The 19,369-nt window shown below is 45.6% G+C and overlaps 1 protein-coding gene across 5 annotated transcripts; it reads right to left on the bottom strand.

Annotated features, from left to right (window-relative positions):
• Positions 1-3,052: 3,052 nt before the first annotated feature.
• Positions 3,053-18,944, bottom strand: UBL7 (ubiquitin like 7). Of its 5 annotated transcripts, none has more exons than XM_070430382.1 (11): positions 18,881-18,943; positions 17,298-17,510; positions 15,896-16,015; positions 11,037-11,119; positions 9,927-10,011; positions 9,349-9,406; positions 8,475-8,608; positions 8,165-8,214; positions 7,784-7,951; positions 7,102-7,224; positions 3,053-3,295 (listed from the first exon to the last, which is right to left on the bottom strand). In XM_070430382.1, the coding sequence occupies exons 1-11, from the start codon at positions 18,918-18,920 to the stop codon at positions 3,158-3,160; spliced, it is 1,212 nt and encodes a 403-aa protein (XP_070286483.1). In that variant the 5' UTR covers positions 18,921-18,943; the 3' UTR covers positions 3,053-3,157. The 5 variants fall into 5 exon arrangements, with proteins under 5 accessions (XP_070286483.1, XP_070286503.1, XP_070286512.1 ...); XM_070430402.1 differs by having other exon boundaries at positions 18,831-18,894; XM_070430411.1 differs by lacking the exon at positions 18,881-18,943 and adding an exon at positions 18,699-18,824.
• Between the last annotated feature and the right edge of the window lie 425 nt (positions 18,945-19,369).

Here is a 19,369-nt window from a genome sequence, read left to right as displayed (position 1 = left end):
AGCCTTCTTGGTCCAGGCCTTCCACTCCATCGGCTTCTCCTGCTCTCACCTTTTCAAGGGCAGCAGATGCCGGCCTCTTCCATGTCCCATGTCCATTAGTCACCATTTCCTGTAAAGTGGGTATGCCTACTCCCTTAGGCCTCTTCTCACATGACACAGGCCTAGTCTTCAACTTAAAACTTCCTGATCACTATCTACATCCTAGAAACACCCAACTGTCTACAAGACATCCTCACATGGCTGTCCCATGGCACCTCAAGCTTAACTTGTCCAAAACTGGACTTGCATTTCAAATTCCAACCCCAACCCCTTGTTCTTGTTGCACTACCATCTACACTCACATCCTGCCTGCCTCCTCTCTCTCCCTTCCCCTCTCCCCCCATCTAGTTTTTCACATCTTACATCCTTCCTCTCCTCCCAGTTCCCCTGCTAGAGTCTAGTCTAGGCCCTACCATGTTTCATCTGTAGGCAGGGAACCTCTTAGTTGGTCTCCCAATCCCAGCCTCACTTCCCAAAAATCCAGCCTCCACGCAGCTGTCAGATTATCTCATACACATATCCGGTCTCCCACTGCCCTTCCTAAAGCCATCCACAGGGTGCTCTTTGCCCTCAAGACTAAGCTCAAGCTTCTCAGCCTGATCAGACTCTGCACCACCTCCTGCCCCTCCACTACCAGCCCACACAGCACGTACACCTTCCTGCCCAATTCCCCCTCACCTTTCGGGTCTCAGCTTTAGATGTCACTTTCTCCAAGAAACTCTCCATCACACACAGAGCCCCTAACCCAAGTTAGCTCCCCTACCAGTGAGTCTCATGACCACTGGACCAGCCGGGCTTGGTTCTCATCAGACATTAGCATAAACTCTGTCTGTTTAACTGTTGACTGTTTCTGGGAGCACAAGGATCTCATCTTTCTCACTTGGCACAAAATAGAGGCCGAATGTTTGTTGACAGGGTGAAGGGGAAATAGTGAGAAAGAAGTCCTTCGCCCATGGAAAGCGCAGGCTCAGCAGGGGCACTTATCAAACTCAATGTATTTAAAACATGGCCACAGGGAGCAATGCAACTTGCCAAGACCCTGGAGGAAAGAGCTGGCAAAGAAGGGAAAAGGAAGTAGTGGGGATGCTTAGTTCTGGGAAACAGTATAACTGGTATTTAGGGGTCGGTTACAGGGACAGGGCAGGGTTATCCAAATGTTCCACAGCATAATAGGGCAGGGAATTAAGGACCCCTGATGTCTTTGAAGGCAGTCTCTTGGGGACAGGGGGTGAGATGCCACAGAAAGGAAACCAGCTCTAGGTCAGCTGTATCATGGGGACAAGTGGGCTGTCAGCCCCATTTAACCAAGGCAGGCCATGAAGATGGAACTGGCCCTTGTTTCTACCACAAACCAGCCAGAGACATTGGGTTCAAAGACAGGTCTTCCTGGTTTCTGTCCCAACCACAAGAGGCAGTTGGGCTCTAGGCAGTCCACTGAGGCACAAATGGGTCTGGCCCCTGGTGGGTTTATTCTGTCTTCTCAGCCAACGCAAACACCTCTCAACATTAATTCTAGGATTGAGAGGGAAATGTGGAAAGACTTCACATTTTCTGGAGGAAGGGAAGAACACTGTGCCATTTAGGCTATTTCTGGAATAGTGCATCCTCCTATCTCCCTTCAGGAATATCACTGATACACTGGAGGTCATCCAAAGAGAAGAACAGAATGTGCTGGGGACCAACACTGGAGGTCAAGGAGCAAGTGAATCGCACTAGTCTCCTTGATGGAAGCCATGCTAGTGAAGCAGAGGGAGCAGAAAGGGGGCTGAGGGGTAAAGACTGGGAACAAAGTTCACAGTAGGCAGTCTTTATAAGTGGCAAACCTTTTGTCCCAGGTGACAAGCAGAAGCCAAAAGACCATGGTTGTGATTCTATGAATGGAATGAACACCTGCCAAAGGCACCAGGCAAGAGCAGTCCTCTGAGCAATTTCCTACTGAAACACAATCTGAAGCGAAGAGTTTTTCTCCTGACAAAGTAGTCAAAGCACATGAAACCCACTCATTCAACTCGGACAAATCTGCAGTGTGGCAAGGAATGCAGTGCCAAGGGGACCGAGAGCTCGAGAGCTCGGGCAGATGGAACAGCAGCTTGGGGTTGGTGCCCTCTCTGCAACATAAAAGCTGAGACCGATGCCTGTTGTATTGTTGTTTAGTATAGTATTGTTATGTAAGTGCTCTTGTATTTACGCCTTCAGGACAGAGAAGAGTGACCTGCCTCCTGGCACAGTTCTGAGGCCTGTATTCAGGCATCATTACAGAACAGGCATCAAAGAATGCCTGGTGAGCCCTAGCCAGTTTGGCTCAGTGGAAAGAGTGTCATTCTGCGGACTCAAGGGTCCCGGGTTCGATTCCGGTCAAGGACATGTACCTTGTTGGAAATGTGCAAAGGCAACCAATCAATGTCTCTCTCTCACACATTCATGTTTCTGTCTCTCTCCCTTCCACTCTTTCTAAAAATCAATGGAAAAATATCCTCAGGTCAGGATTAACGAACAAAAACAAAAAACAAAAAAAGAAAAAGCCTTAAAAAAAAAAAAAAAGAGTGTCTGGTGAAACTAGGCTGGGAGAGGGACAAGGAATTTTTTTTAGAAGCCTCTGAGAGAGGACTTGCTGTGGAGGGTAGGCTGCCCCCACCTGCTTCTCTCAAAGTGCACATGGCCCCTGCCTAGACTGTAGTCATCTCAGAAACACAAACCTCTTCTGGCCACAGCAGTAACACAGCAGACACTCTGGAAACTGGGCAGCAGCCTTGCTCCAGCTTTAGGCACATCCTGAGGATGCCACAGCCCAGAGTACCAAAGGGGTCTGGGGACTATCACTGGAAACTTCTCCCGAAAGAGAATGTGGGCATCACACAGAATCCCATGATATGGAACTAAAAATCTCCACCCAGGGCCCACAAGCAGGGGCCAGCCCTGCTCCGATATTGCAGCACCAAGACCCACATATCATGCTTGCCCCACTGTTTCCACCAACACGGATCAGCCAGAAAGGCCAAGCACTGGACAAAGCAAAGGTCAACCATCAGGTGTATTAAGGAAAGGAGAGATGGGGCACTTCCAGGAGTGCCTCCCATGGACAGCCACCTTGGTAGTTTGTTGGGGGTTAAGGAGGAGTTCATGGGGCTCCTCCAGCAAAGATGAGTTCCAGAGCTGCTTGGATGTCCCCCCCAGTGGCCTGTAGGGCCCGCAGGCTCAGTTCATCGTCCTGAATGCCCATGTCACGCAGCTGCTGCAGCTGGGGCTGCCACTGGCTCTGCAGAAAGACAGGATGAGGGAAAAACTGTTAGTTGGGATCCTACGGAGATTCACTCAGGGCTATCCTTTGAGATGAGAAAAAAGGGTGGGTTCCTATTGCAAACTCGCTGATTTGAAGTTCCATAGAACACAGGGTTTCTATTGGTTTGGTTTATATGCAAGAGCACAGGGTTTCTAATAAGACTACAAGAGAGGCTGTGGGTTCAGAGAACAAATGAAAAGTTTACCCAATAAAAAAATAAAAATGTTTTAAAAAACGGAAATTTTAACATAAGGATCAAAAGCATAAATTACTCAATGTCTGAAGTTCAAAAGATTACTTTCTCTCTCCTACTACATGTATAAACAGAAATAAACACGCACATGCATGAGGAGTGAGGAGGATAAATTTTAAGATTGTTTTCTAGCATAATAAATAATGAAAAGTCTTAATCTCATCCACTCCCCTTATCCCTGATAACCAATTATATTTTGAGAAGACAAATATATATTCCTATATTTATACTTTTCTTATATTCCTCTTCTATATCTATACCCCTCTTTTTAACATTCTCAATGTATCCTGGACATCTCTCTATGGCAGAAAATAAAGAACTTTTATTCTTTCCTTCTTTTAGAGAAACGAAGAGGAGAGGGAAGGAGAGAAAGAGAGAGAGGAAGAGAGAGAGGAAGAGAGAGGGAAGGAAGGGAAGGGGGGGGAGAGAGAGAGAGAGAGAGAGAAGAGAGAGAGAGAAACTTTGATCAGTTGCCTACCAAATATGCACCCTGACCGGGGAACAAACCCACAATAGGTATGTGCCCTCACTGGGAATGGAACAGCAACCTTTTGGTGCATGGAACAACACTCCAACCAACCGAGCCACCCAGCCAAGGACATAAAGAACTTTTTAATCCTATATAATAAAAGCCCAATATGCAAATTGTTCACCAGAGAGTTCAACTGCTTGCTATGACATGCACTGACCACCAAGGGGTGGTGCAGAACATGGCAGGCTTTGGCGACATGGTGCTGGCAGCAGGCAACAGTGAAGGTGTGGCAGGATGGTGGGGCAGGTGAGTGGGCAGCACCAGGCCAAGGTGAGTGCGAGTGGGAGCCCAATCACCCCACCAACGGCTGGTCGGTGGCAGCGGGGTGTGTGTGTGAGGGGTGGGGGGGGTGGGAGGGGTGGTGGCAGGACCACCGCCCAGCTCCCAGGCACTGAGGGCATGTACAATAACTGGGCTATTTCTAACCCTTTGCCACTGAAACGACAATGGCAGTGGCTGACTCTGTACAAATGTCTTCTTCTTCATGCATATACATCTCCAGGATAAATTCTGAAAAGTGAGACTGCAAGGAATTGCATGGCTTAGGGGCCATCTGTACTGCGCTTCCATGAATAGTCTATTCATGGCCTCTCCCCTTTTTTCTATGTAGACTGGGCGGCAGCCTTGCTCCAGCCTTAGGCACATCCTGAGGATGCCATCTGCACTGCACTTCCACGAATAGTCACTATGTAGTTGTTGGTCCTAATTTACTGGACCCTCTATGTATCAGGGTTTTTTCCCCCGCTGTATGAGATGTGTTAACAGATTTTTCCCCAAGTTGTTGTTACTTTGCCTATTTTTTAAAAATATATTTTATTGATTTTTTATTTTATTTTATTTTTTATTTTTTTTTAACAGAGAGGAAGGGAGAGGGATAGAGAGTTAGAAACATCCATCAGCTGCCCCTTGCACACCTCCTACTGGGGATGTGCCCGCAATCAAGGTACATGTCCTTGACCGGAATCGAACCTGGGACCCTTCAGTCCGCAGGCCAACGCTCTATCCACTGAGCCAAACCGGTTAAGGCCAGACTTTGCCTATTTTTGTTTGTTAGGATTGCTATGCATAAATTTTCACTTTTATAAACTCCTGGATTTTGACTTTCAGTTATGAAAAGCCTTCTTAAATTTAAGAGTTTAAAGAAATTAACCCACATTTTTTTTTCAGTACTCTCAAAGCTTTATTCTATCTCATGAAGGAGGTAAGTGAACAACTTAGGAAAAATTATGTGTTCATACTGTGGGAAGGAGAAGGCAGTGGGAAAGGAATGTAAATCTATGCAGCCAGGAAGGCAGCAGATGTGGAAGGCTTTTTAAAAACCCACACAAACCAATTCTGACTCAGTTTACAGGCCTGATGGAACCACTCAAAGCTCCTGAGCTGGAGAGTGAGGTGACCAGGCTTCTAGCTAGGGAAGATGAAGAAATGGAAAAGAGCCCAGTCGGCGTGGCTCAGAGGTGACCTATGAACCAGGAGGTCACGGTTCAATTCCCGGTCAGGGCACATGCCCAAGTTGTGGGCTCAATCGCCAATAAGGGGCCTGCAGGAGGCAGTCAATCGATGATTCTCTCTTATCATTGATGTTTTTCTCTCTCTCACTCCCTCTCCCTTCTTCTCTGAAATCAATAAAAATATATTTTAAAATAATAATAAATGGAAAAGACAAGCTGTCCATGGGTCCTGCTCCCATTCCCCTCACCGTCCACCTGGGCCGCATGGGATAGACAAAACCACATGGCTTGAACCTACTCTCTACCACTTCCTGGCTTATCAACCCTGACACGTTCCAGAAATGATGCTCATCCCGACACTTACTGTGAGCAGCAAAGAAAACAGTGAAGCAGACAGATGTGTATGAAAACATGCAATAAAACCCGATCTTCCAGTTAGCTGCTAAGGTGACCATGCCATGAAGCACAGCAGACGGTGTCACTCCCTGCTTGAAACCTCCCACGGCTCCCTAGTGATTACTGGATCAAGCCTAGTTACCTTACCAGGCACTCTGGTCCTCACGCTCAGGCAGGCACCTGCTGTCCTTTTCTTTGGCTCTATATCTCAAGATCTTCTCCACGAGGACACTGCCTAGGGTCTTGCAGTTCTGAGTTTGTCACATGTCCCTGTTTCACACATGCCTGGACACCATCCCTCCACCCCAAACACCCCCTTCCCTGCCTGGTTAACCTCTAACTCAGCGGTTCTCAACCTGTGGGTTGCGACCCCTTTGGGGGTCGAACAACCCTTTCACAGGGGTCACCTAAGCCCATCAGAAAGCACATATATAATTACATATTGTTTTTGTGATTAATTACTATGCTTTAATTATGTTCAATTTGTAACAATGAAAATACATCCTGCATATCAGATATTTACATTACAATTCATAACAGTAGCAAAATTACAGTTATAAAGTAGCAACGAAAATAATTTTATGGTTGGGGGTCACCACAACATGAGGAACTGTATTAAAGGGTCGTGGCATTAGGAAGGTTGAGAACTACTGCTCTAACTAGTTCTTTGATAATCAGCTTAAACACCCCTTCTTCAGACAAGTTTTGTCTGACCGAGGCTATCACCTCAAGCCTGGGGCAAGCTTCTCACCCTGTTGCTCTGTTGCTCCCCAAGCTCAGTAACTAACTGCCTGACGCCCTTCTGTGGCAGGAATGAGGACAGCTCATCTCTACCTCGGAATGGGGCCCAGGCCCAGGCTCAGTATTTGCATGCTCAGTGCTCAGGCAATGCTCACAGAATGACAACTGACCAAAACTACCATAAGTATCCAAGCCAGGTGATCAGTGGAGTCAGGCCAAGGTCACTGGGTGCGGGAGAAGTCACAGGGACAACTGCCCCTGCTTGGAGTATCCTCCTGTTACACTACCATGCCTGGGCTGTCCCTGGAGTGAAGCATGCCAAGTGGGAAGGCCCCCAGAGAGCAGAAAAAAGCCTGGTATCCAAAGTAACCAGGAAAGCCGTCTGGGCACCAGGAGTGGGAAGACTGACCTGAAGGCTGGGCTGCCCAGAGGTCTGCAGGGCATGCTGCAGGGCTTGGCTGAAGAGGTCATTGGTGATGGGAGTCCCTGACTGGACACCAGAGGACAGTGGTGAGGTCCCCGAGGAATGGCCCTAGAGACAAAACAGTGGTCAAGGCCACCCTCAGAACGATCTCAATCTCCCAGCACATACCCACTGCTGTCACATCACCTCGCGGTGGTCCTGGGTGCCCAACTATTGCCTCCCAATAGGGGCCTGCATGAGACAACCACACAGAGGTACCTAAAGGCTCGTTAGATGGGCAAGAAGGGCTCCATTCTTTTCCGCTCCAGGGAAATGAAATTGAGCCCCCAACCTAACCTAGGACCCCAGCACTGGAAGCTGGAGTGACTATCACTAGGAACACTTAGGCCACTGAGGGCTGGTACCTGTCAGGGATGGGGAAGCGCACTTTATGTGAGGGAGGTTGTCCTGAACTACTAAGAGGAGGATCAATCAGGACTGTGCTACACCCCGACATTTGAGCCCTAAAGGCAAGTGAGAAAAAGGTCTCACAGTGAGAAATGAGGGTCCAGGCAGAGTTCAGCTCAAACCAGATCTAGGACCAGGTTCAACAAGGGCAAATCCATTCTGCCACTGGGGAGTCTCTCTCCTGGGGCCCAGCCTCCATCTTCCCGCCCTCTCTCCATACCTGGGTGCCAGGAGTAGGTGTGTGAGAGCTGCTCTCCGGAGTGCTGGCCAGGGCCAGGGCAGTGGCCAGCTCGCTCTGGGTGATGGGCCGGGGTCCAGCAGCTCCACTGTACCCCAAGGACGCTGGGCGGGAGCTGGGTGTGCTGCTAGAGGGCATGGACCTGGCTCTCTGGAGAAGAGAGGCACACAGAATCAGGAAAGTGGCCCTGTGACAATCTCAGATACCCTCTCAGCCCCTGCTGCCAAGTTCAGAAGCAATAGTATGATACAGACTTGGCCACTAAAGGGCCTATGACTACCTCACAGCTTGGGCTCTGGGTTCCAGGGAGGAGAGCATCCCTGGCACCAGGTTCCCCAAAGGGCAGGCAGCCAGGCCACTTACTGGGTGAAAGTCATCCTCATCATCAGAGAGCCCCTCAAACAGGAAACCACCTGGAGGAGGGAGAACAGATTTCAGGAAGAAGAACAGAAAGGCCCAGGCATAGCTCCAGAATCTCAGTTCAGATTCTCTCCAAATTCATATTTTCATCTCTCTCCTTGGAAAATGACAGGACAGATGCACTCCCAGACTCAAACCGAGAATTCCCAAGGAACACCCTCTGCCAGTGCTATACATAGCTGCTGAGTAAAGCATTTTCCTGAGCTACTGCCGGCTCCTGAGGGGGCCTGCATAACACCCTCCTGGGACTCACCTGGCATGTCCCGGTAAGAGCTGGAGGGCGTGCTCCGGGAAGAGGAGTCCGCCCCCGGCAGCGGCGTGCTGCCTGCCACCGAGTGCAGAACCAGGACAATGGCATTGACTAGGGCTGGGTGAGCAGGTACCAACCTGGAACAGGAGCAGGAAGAAACCCAAGTGTGAGTAAGGAGGGCACCCTCATCATGACAAAAGTCTGGGTGGCCCTCCGAACTATCAGACCACCTGTGCCTGCCCTTAAATTCCTGTCTTCAGCACCTCCTTCCAGTTCACTTTGTCCTCTTCTGCTCTGTCCCTAGCAACAGTGGCAAGGCCTTCAGTCCTGGGATCTATTGTAGATGCCTCACCCTCCCTTGGGCATGATAGGATAGGACAGCCTCAGAGGCTCAGGGGTCAGTTTCTGGTCTCAACTCTAGCACTACTTCCCTGGGCCATCTTTGACAGGTCCCTTTTCTTCCCTTGGGGAGTAGGAGAGGGAGAGCTGTTTTCTTCACTTGCGAAATAGAGACATAACCTCTACCGGCCCTTATAGCTCTAAGACAATAAGGATTGATACACCTGCTTCCTTCCCCAGCTTCTTGTCCTTTAAAGAATCCTTCATAGTTACTGAATGAGAGCTAATCTAAGCCTAGCCCACAAGGCCACCTCCCTCAGACCCTGCTTCACCTCCACAGCAATAGGTGTTCCTGCCCTTGGTCTTGTTGTTCCCACATAGCATTCCTGCTCTTTCTCACCTCCTGACATATTTAGAAGGTAGACTTGGTGATAGACAAGGACTGGGCTCCACGAGCAGAATCCAGGGCAACAATCAGGCTCTGGCGCAACCGTATGAGGAGAAATAGGAAACTCTGTAGTAAGAGGGGTATACTTACGTATCAAGCATGTTGGGATCAGCAAAGACAGAGAAAAGGTCCTTGTCCTGGAGAACCCCTAAGGAGGATAGGATTCACCTCAGAGACTGAAACTTAGCCAGATCCAGGAGGAAGAAGAGCCTCAGAGCAACTGGCTCCACGGGGACACAAAGCACCCCATGTAAGAAGTGGAAGAAACAAAACACCAAGCAGCACGACTGAGTGCCCGCCACCCTCCCTGCACTTAAGTCACATACTGTGTGCTGACACGCCAGCTTCTTTTCCCCATATCTCTGGGTTCTTCCTTATCCATCAAGGTGTGCAGGAAACCTTCCCTGATTACTGTGGTTTGGGCTAACTGCTGCCCTCATCTGACATCCTTATAGTCTGATTTATGATGTTAGTTAGGCCGTGATTTCTCTGAGGGACTGACAGCTCTTGGAAGGCTAGGTATATGGAACACATCTTGGTTCTCCCCTCCCCCAACAAGACCAGTGATTCTTCAAAAGATGGTCAAGAGTCTCTTTAGGGTGATTGCCACTTTCTGGTTTCTGTTTCTTCAACAACTCCTATAGCCTCAAGTTCAGTTCTGTACTTACCAAGAGCAATGGGATCACTGCTGAGGCCTGGGGTGGCCACAATGATCTGATCCAGAGATTCCTTATTGCTGAGCATCTTAAAGACCTGCAGGATAAATAAGGAGGACTGAGTACTCCAACCAGCTCAATCCACTCAGCAAATTCCCACCCTCCGCTGAAGTGCTCCCTCCCTCTAAGTGCTGCATATGCACCACCACAGTAAAACAACAGCCCCAGGAAATAAATGAACCTCTTACTTCTCTGAGATTTCGGCTTACTGGAGGGGAAACAATTTTTTTTTTAAAGGCAATATCACAGTAAACCTTCCATCTCTAGTCCTTCCTCCATCTATACTTCTAAAGCTTCCAAAATTAAAAGCTCTCGTTACAAGCCAATAACAAAGCTTCTTTTGGTCCCAAGTTATTTTATTTTTTGGTTAATCCTCACCCGAGGATATTTTTCCATTCATTTTTAGGAAGGGAAGGGGAGAAACAAAGAGAGAAGCATCAATGTGAGAGAGACACACCGATTGGTTGCCTTCCAGGTCTGGCCTGCAACCAAAGTGCGTGCCCTTGACCGGAATCAAACCCAGGACCCTTTAGTCCGCAGGCCGATGCTCTATCCACTGAGCCAAATCAGCTAGGGCCCAAATTCTTTTTAATCACTGTAGAATTATCATTTCATATTCATAGGGAAGTTTCAGCTGTCTTACTTTTTTGCTTATCAACTCTCCTATAGAAAGACATCAGTGTATTTCCCAGTAAGGAAATCCAGGGAAGGAGCAATGGGCAGGCAGTTCAGACAAATTCCAAGAATGAGGCCCAGGAGAAACCATATGCGGATCCTTTGGCTGTAATCATATTCATTCTGTGAGGCCAATATCAGGAGAGGTTGTATCATTTTCATTAGATGGAAATCAACAATACCTAGCTGATACAGCCTCTGTGGGGGAAGATGAGGGTTGGAGGGGACTCTACCGAGACCCACACACATGGCAAAAACTCCTCAAGGAACTCTTCGTAGCCATGGCAACGGGCTCCCAGCTCCCACTCTACACCACTCTCCAACATTCACATTCTCTCTTGCAGGCCTGGCAAGAGTCTTAGGCAGGGGGCTGTACTACAAACTCACCGCCTCCCTGTAGGAAGAGCTGCTGTGCAAGGCAGTGTGCAGCACCCGGAACTCCCGCAGGGCAGCCACTTTGTCCACAGGTTCTGTGGATAAGACACACAATTAACCTACAGCCCAGGCCCTGCCAGTGCTGCAGACACAGAACATGTGTCCAGGTACAGCTTGTTCTGCAGGTTCCCTCCCTCATCATCCCACTAAGAATGTGAATGCCCACTCAAGAAAACCCATTTATGACACAGATGTAAAAACTGCCCTTTAAAGCATCTTCAGTGATAATTAGTCCAAGTTCTAGGAGAGGGGAATCTTATCATATGCAAGAAACTGTTCTGATCAACACCCCACTGCAGGAATTCTAGACTTCTTACACAGGTATAACCAACTCAGTACTTTACACAATGCTTTAAAATACTAAGCGCTGCAAGCCATTTGAACAATATAGAGCTACACCAAGCATGTCAAACTCAAAGGCTAACATGGGCCAAATAAACAAGGTTTAAGTTTATGTGGGCCGCAAAAAAAAAAAAAAGCTTCAATTTTCATAGAAACGTAGGTTTATTTCGATCGAGACATGCTGAATACAAAGGGCTGAAATAAATGAGTAATCGTTAACATATAATAGAACATTTTAATAAAAATTAATATTTTTTCTTAAACATTAACTTACCAGACACTGAATTACACAAATTAATAAGCGTAATGCAAATAAACATGTTTCTTGTTCTCCGAAAGTGAAATATTTCCTGTTGCGCACCCCAAACAATTCAGTACAAGACTAACGGCATGGCAATCGGCTAAAATATTCGCTGCTAGTATTAGTGGAGAGAAATGGTGCGCCTGCACATAAGGCGTGTACGGGAAATGAATGAAACACCATTATGGTAATCGGTCATTAGGGAACGTTTTAGTTCATTATTAATAATTATGTATAACAGGATATTGTAAAAATTATGAAATTTTTATTAAAATGTTTCTTACATACCGTTGTACTGGCTGGGGCACAAAAATATTCGTTGTGGATCACATGCGGCCCGCAGGCTGCGAGTTTGACATGCTTGAGCTACACTGACATAATATGTTAAAAAAAAATATTGTTTTCTCTTTGATATTTTCTTTCAGGCTTCCTTAATATTTTGAATTTTTAAAAAAATACAAGAGGGAGCCCTAGCTGGTTTGGCTCACTGGATAGAACGTCAGCCTGCGGACTGAAGGGTCCCAGGTTCAATTCCGGCCAAGGGCATGTACCTTGGTTGCAGGCACATCCCCAGTAGGGGGTGTGCAGGAGGCAGCTGATCGATGCTTCTCTCTCATCGATGTTTCTAACTCTCTATCCCTCTCCCTTCCTCTCTGTAAAAAATCAATAAAATATATTTTTAAAAAATAAAAGAGGGACCAAGAATATACACTGTACTTCTAGGATTCTTAACAAACTTTCATCACATGCTTGATATCGCGTTTCACTAGGACTCAAAGTTCTTTCTTTTATTTCTGGACACTATGAATCACATATATGGGAAAGTTTAGCAGTTGTCTTAGTTTTACTTGGTTGCTTTACTACCTAGGACATCAGCCCATTTCATAAGTGTAGAAATGTAGGTAAAAGAAGGGGGAGTATGTAAAAAGTTCACTCTGGGTCACACTTTTAAAAGTGTGGTTACCCTCACCTAGGATAGATACAAGTGATTGTGTAGATTGTACACTGTCAAACTACAGGGGCATCACCATGTAGAACCACATCTTTACCTATAGTTCTAATTGTGAGAATTATCTCTCCTGAAAATATTTATCTTAAGTAAATTACCTAATTTATTCATTCAACAAACACATACTAAGCATTTACTCCATGCTTAGTTTTGGGCAAGGCACAGAATGTAAAAAATAAGAGTTCTTGACATCAGGGAACTCTTAGGACAGCAGGAGAAAGAAGACTAGATCAAACAAAAACCACACTATTACAAAATACCATGCTGAGGACCTCAGCAAAGATGCGGACCCCAGCACTAGGAACAGGAGGCAGATAGCCATTACTGAGAGGGACAGCTAGGACACAGAGTTGTCTCCCAGGAGAGACCATTTGAGAGGGTATTTAAGGAAGAGCTGATGTTTATTAGGGAGAGAAGGTAGTCCACGTTTAAGCAAGAACATGTGTAAAGGCATGGAGAAATAATATGAGGTACTCTGAAGAAACAGCAAGTCTTTTGTTGTGGCTGGAGCTTGGGGTACACATCCCTGCTCAAATAGGAGGCTAAGGGAGATCCTGAAGAGATTTGTAACCTTACAGGGAGAAACACCAAAGGGATCCAGGTGGGAAAGGAAGGTCTGACAGATTCTCCTCCTACAGATGCTAATCTGGCAGGGAAACAAAATGTGCTTCCTTTTGGAAGAGCACTCAAGGATACAATATCTAAAATGCTGTCACAAAACAGTTTTTTTTTCCAGGTCTAAAGGTTATTTTTACTTCCTAACAAGAAGTCCATTTGTTTCCAAAATAAACCTCCAGGCAGAGGGGGGAGGAAAAGGACTCTTTATATATATATATATATATATATATATATATTTTTTTTTTTTTTAAGAAAACACTTTTTAAAAATATATATTATTGATTTTTTACAAAGAGGAAGGGAGAGGGATAGAGAGGTAGAAACATCGATGAGAGAGAAACATTGATCAGCTGCCTCCTGCACACCTCCTACTGGGGATGTGCTCGCAAACAAGGTGCATGCCCTTGACCAGAATCGAACCTGGGACCCTTCAGTCCGCAGGCCGACGCTCCATCCCCTGAGCCAAACCGGTTAGGGTGGGACTCTTAATGTCTTAAACCGATAATCAGCTAAGAGTCATGGTTGTCTCTATGACATCTCTGAGCTAATCTTACTTTTTGGAAGTGGGAGGCAGCCAGCCCAGTAAAAAGAACATGGCCTCTTGAGCCAGGAAAACCTGCATTAACATCCCAGCTCTTGCATTCATTTTCTAAGTAGGTGCCCTTGAATAACTGTCCTTTTAATCCTGTTTTTGCTCATCTATAAAATGCTAATTTTGTTACCTATCCTGCAGGGCCACTGTAATTATGAAATGAAAAAGCAAGGAGACACAATCTGGCTGGAAGAAGCAACAAATGTTACTTTCCTTCTGTCAATGCCCTCCAGCCAAAGACCAGAGGGGCTCACTTGCAGTTGCACAAATTGAACTTACTGCTTCTTACAGAGGAGAATGCTCTCAGATTCCCTGGGGGAAGATTAAGGAAGTGGAGTTTTGCTTTAAATTGGATGCTGTCAGGAAGTGAGGTGATTTTATGACTGGGTATCTTAATAATTCTTACCTAGAAGGAAAACTAGAGCAAGGCAAAGTATAATTGGAAAGAAGCAGTAATCACTCATAATAGCCAGGATACAGGGATATTTTGTAATTTTGTGATCTGGACAATGTTCAGGTAAATAAGAGGGCTCTTATTTTTGTCTTGATCCACTATGGTCCCTGAGTGGCCTTGTAGATATTGGTGATTGGAAATGGTTAATGTTCCAAGGCCTAATTGAGGATCAGGCCAACCTCTGGATTTCAAAGACTACCTTTCTCTTTCTCACTTCCCATCAGTGTGCGAAAGGTCTTTCTCCTTTATGTTTAGAATTGAAAACAGGGTAAATTTCCAGCTGAGAACTAGTCATAGCAATCATGAACATTATAAAAATATCAAACTGACAGTTTAACAGTTTATATAACATAGCTTTACTGTTGGGGAGGCTTTTAAAACACAGATGTAAAATATGTAAAATTTAAATTATAAATTCCAAGCAGCACCTTTTATTAATAAATCCAAAATATATTAGAGGTTTTGTATGTTTTCTCTAAGAGCTACTTTAATACTGTTCGAATATTTTCAAGTTTCAGAAAAATACATTCCCATTATAGCAGGAGGAAATGAAGTGACTAAACAAGTCACTGCCTGAGGAAGTTTGCTGGAAAATTTGCCAACAAGAGAACTATGGCATTGGAGCAGCGATTTTCAACCTGTACCATCTGATGGCACACAAACTAAAATTCTGCGGCACACTAAAAAATGTATTTTTTGCTAATCCGACAAAAAAAAAAAAAAAGGTATGGGTATGGACAAAAATAGATTTGCAGTTGTGCTATATATTTTTATATATTTTTCCCCATGAACAACTGTAAACCCACTTTTGCTCACTCCTGTGTAATTGATCCATTCAACTGGATGGCTATTGTTGTGTTGGCTACTGTCATTTTTTTATTTGACAATCTAAAAGAAAAGAAGTCAGTCAGGTATTGCATGTTTTAAAAATTCTTGTGGCACACTGGTTGAAAATGCTGCATTAGAGGAATGCCAGGATTTCCCAGCTTTTTTTCCTCTTTTTTATTTATTGATGTAAGAGAGGGAAAGGGAGAAAGAAACATCAATTATTTATGTATTCCCACTTATTTATGTATTCCTTGATTGATTCTTTATGTCCCCTGACTGGGGATCAAACCGGCAACCTTGACCAGGGCCCCAGCTTTTTTCTAATAAGAACAATAACAAAAAGATACAAAGTTCACCGAGAAATAAACTATTAACCTAAAGGAGTTTAAATATACACACACTTCCCACCCCATTAAAACAGTGGATAATGAACTTAAAAAGTAGAGAAACAAAATTCCCATCTGTTAGTGGTATTGGCCACAAGATCAAAACTGCATTTTGTTTTATCAATGCCGTCCAACCCAATAGGTAATAAAGATATTCTCTATTACCATTTCAGTAAATCATTCTTTTATTCTATCCACCCAGACCTGTGCCTCAAAAACCTACAGATGCTTCCCTTGACACTACTGAAGCTCTGCCTGTCTAAGGGCCAACTGCCAGTCACCTGGTTTCTGATCAGGCTCTGGCCAGGACTTGCGAAGAACATGGACTGTGGACCCAGGTTGAATGCCATAGAAGTCAAGGGTCTGGTCATCTTTTAGCTTCCGGCCACAGTAGATCAGATCTAAAAAAAAAAGAACTGTCCATTTATACTTTGCCCCTCAAAACAATTTAGGTGTTTTCTGTCCCCTAAGAACCTTATTTTGAGTAGACAAATAGCTGGAGAATGATAAATGCTTAGAAAGTAGTCTTAATAAATACATTTTAATAACAATTGTTAACAAGTACAAAGTCATAAAATACAGGATCTATGTACTTTAAGAAAGCTCTAGAGCTTAACATTGTGGAGACTGCTCAAGCTAGATAAATGGGAAAATGCAACAACAAAAAAGGATAAACCCAGTATTTTGTTTTTCAAATGTATTTTATTAATTAAAGAGAGGAAGGGAGAGGGAGAGAGATAGAAACATCAGTAAGAGAGAATCATGGATTGTCTGCCTCCATGCCCCCTATTGGGGATTGGGCCTGGCTGTAACCCAAGCCTGTGCCTTGACCAGGAAGCGAACTGTGACCTCCTGGTTCATGGATCAACCCACACCACTGAGCCACACTGACTGGGCTGAACGAAGTGTTTTTATGACTAAAAACACACTTTTTGTCTGTTGGATCGCTTCACTATTATAAATTTTTATAATGTAATTTAGTTGTTATATTTAATTCCTTCTTCCTCCACCTAGAATGGCCTTGCCACCTTCCTTTTCTTTTTTACTGCTTCCCTCTAACTAATCAACCAAACAAAAATCTTTTTCATAATTCCTTAGGACCAAACTCAAAATGCCATATGCTGGAGGGCTTTCCCTAACCATCTCCTCCTTCCCTATCTCACCCCAAATTCTTGCTCTTTCAAAGAATTCAACATCATGGTTAAAAACTTTGTGATAAAGTAGTTCAGTATAATAACACAACTAAAATGGCAACCAATAGTTTTATTTATTTTTAAATCCTTACCCGAGTACACTTTTCCCATTGATTTTTAGACAGAGTGGAAGGGAAGCAGGAGGATGAGAGAAATATCGACATGAGAGAGTCAAATTAATTGGTTGCCTCCCACCTTGCCCCAGCCAGGGCTAGGGGTTGAACCTGCAACTGAGGTACATGCTTTTGACCAGGAATCAAATCTGTGACCCTTCAGTCCCCGGGCTGACATTCTAACCACTGAGAAAAACTGGCCAGGGCTAGTTTTATTACTTGATTTGTGCTTCTTTTCACCCAAAATTCACTTCTCTTTAGTATTAACATCATGAGGCAACAAATCCCAAATTCTTAATTTACCCTTGTAATTCCTGAAGTAACCTCCCCAAAAAGAGATCAGAGCAGCAGCCCATCTCTAGTTCACTGAGACTCACCAATCAGCTCAGGGTCTGGAACTGACTCCTGGAGTTTGCCAGCAATAAGCTGCTTCAGAAATGAAATACTATAGCCCCCCAGTGAGTATTCTCCCAGCTCTGTCTCTGGCAACCGAAGAATAGACTTTGGGGCAAGTGGCTGGTCAGCCAGTTTCACCGCCAGGTGCCAATCTGAGAGAGACATCCTCTCTCTTTCACGCTCTCTCTTTCTCCCTGTAAAGAAAATGAGCCCTTAGTGGTTAAAGGACAGATCACCACCCTACTCCACCCACACCCCACCAAAAGGCTGAATGAGAGTTAATTCAGTGTGACACTGCTGGAAAAGCACAGGATGCAGCATCAAGCCAGAACTATAATCTGGGGTCCCTTTCTTTACTCATTCTATGATGGGCAGCAAGGAACTTCAGCTCTGTAGGCCTGTTTCTCCATCTTTAAAGTAGACATAAAAACACCAGCCCACCTAATAGGAATATTGTGAGGTTCAAATGAGATCATCCAACCCTCTCCCTTATGTGCACTCCTCATTTTTGATTTTCATCTCATACCTTGCTTGAACTATTACAAGAGCTTTATAACAAGTTCTCTGACTCTTGTCTCTTGTTATCAAGCATCCATGCTGCCACCCAACACATTTAAAAACACAGATCTGATCAAGTTACTCCTCTACTTAGAAATCCTCCAATGACTCTAAATCACCTCTATGAATAAATCTAAACTCCACAACCTGGCTTACATTACAAAAACATTCATATCTATTCCCTCTGCCAGCAGAACCTTGTCGGACTCCCACTAAGCATCCATTCAAAACAAAGCTCCCCCACTTTACACTCCCAATCAACTGTTAACTCTGCTTGTAATTCCTCTTCTCTTTGTCCTCTTAGCAAAACAGCAAACTCCTACCAAGACCAACACAAATACCACCTCTTCTATCCTCTCTCCCTTTCCTCTGTTATCCCCACATTCTTTCAGGGCAAAGAGTTGCAAATATCTATTTACTTCCCAATCTCACACCACCCCAACCCTTTCTTGGAGGCCTTGAAAGCAAAGATTAGATTTTTTTTTTGCCATTGCTGTCCCAGTGCCTGGCACATATAGGTACCAAAAAATGTATCAGAAATTCTGAGGGTGGAATAACCTTTTAGGGCAAGAAAAGCCCTTGTTATAATCACCATTGCTTCAAAAGGCTCTAGTAGAAACGAGGAAAGAAAAGGTTGTGAGGTTGGCAGGCTGCTCAACAGGCCCCAAGCCATCCTCAAGGTACCTTCCATCTCCAGATTCATGACAGGGGAGGGAATAGGTTTTTTTACATACCACATCTCATTTAATCCTCACAATCGTTCCCTGAGGCAGGCATTATCGTCCACCTATTACAGACCGGGCAACAAAGACCCAGAAAGTCACCTGCACAAGGTCACAAGCAGCTAGTAGTGGGGAAGACACTATCTCTTTGGCGACAACTCCACCGCTCCCATGGGACCAGCTAACTTGTCAACGTAAGTCGGGCCCACGCGGCCCGGGGCCCAGTGCCCTCACCCGTCCCGCGGAAAGAACCCGGCCGCACGGCCGCCGGTGTAAACACTCACTCCGGTTCTCTGGCCGGAAACCGGAAGCTCCGCGCTGCATGCTGGGAGTTGCAGTTTCCTCTGATACCCCGCCCCTTATTAACAGGCCAATAAGTGGTGCTGGGTGAAAACTTCCGGTTCCGGGGAGGGCGTGGCTTCTGGGTCATTAGAAATCCCCTGCGCTAGGGTTTCTAGGTGATTTAGCCGCTGCTTCCTGTTCCCTGTCAGTGTTCCAGGGCGCAAGCCGCGAGAGACCTTCCCCGTGTGGCGCGCACAGCCCCGCGGCTCCCGTGCCGTCCTGGGAAGCATGCAGAGTCGGTCGGTCGCGCCGGATTGTTACAGCGCTGCAGATGGGAACGCAGGCTGCGAGACCCTAGCCCAGACGGCGGGTCCCAGTCCCCTTACCCCGGTCCATGAGGACCCTTTCCCTAGCGGCTTCTTCAGACACCCCACAACGGTTCTTTGCAACCCTCACTTTGAAATCGGGTGCCCTCTGTGAAGTCAGCCTCT

Source organism: Myotis yumanensis, unplaced genomic scaffold (assembly GCF_028538775.1).
Source record: "Myotis yumanensis isolate MYYU_CA2020_CCGP unplaced genomic scaffold, mMyoYum1.0.hap1 SCAF_1, whole genome shotgun sequence".
In the NCBI taxonomy this organism is placed as follows: Eukaryota; Metazoa; Chordata; class Mammalia; order Chiroptera; family Vespertilionidae; genus Myotis; species Myotis yumanensis.
The sequence above is the reverse complement of the archived record's forward strand: the minus strand, read 5'-3'. Positions and strand labels throughout refer to the sequence as shown.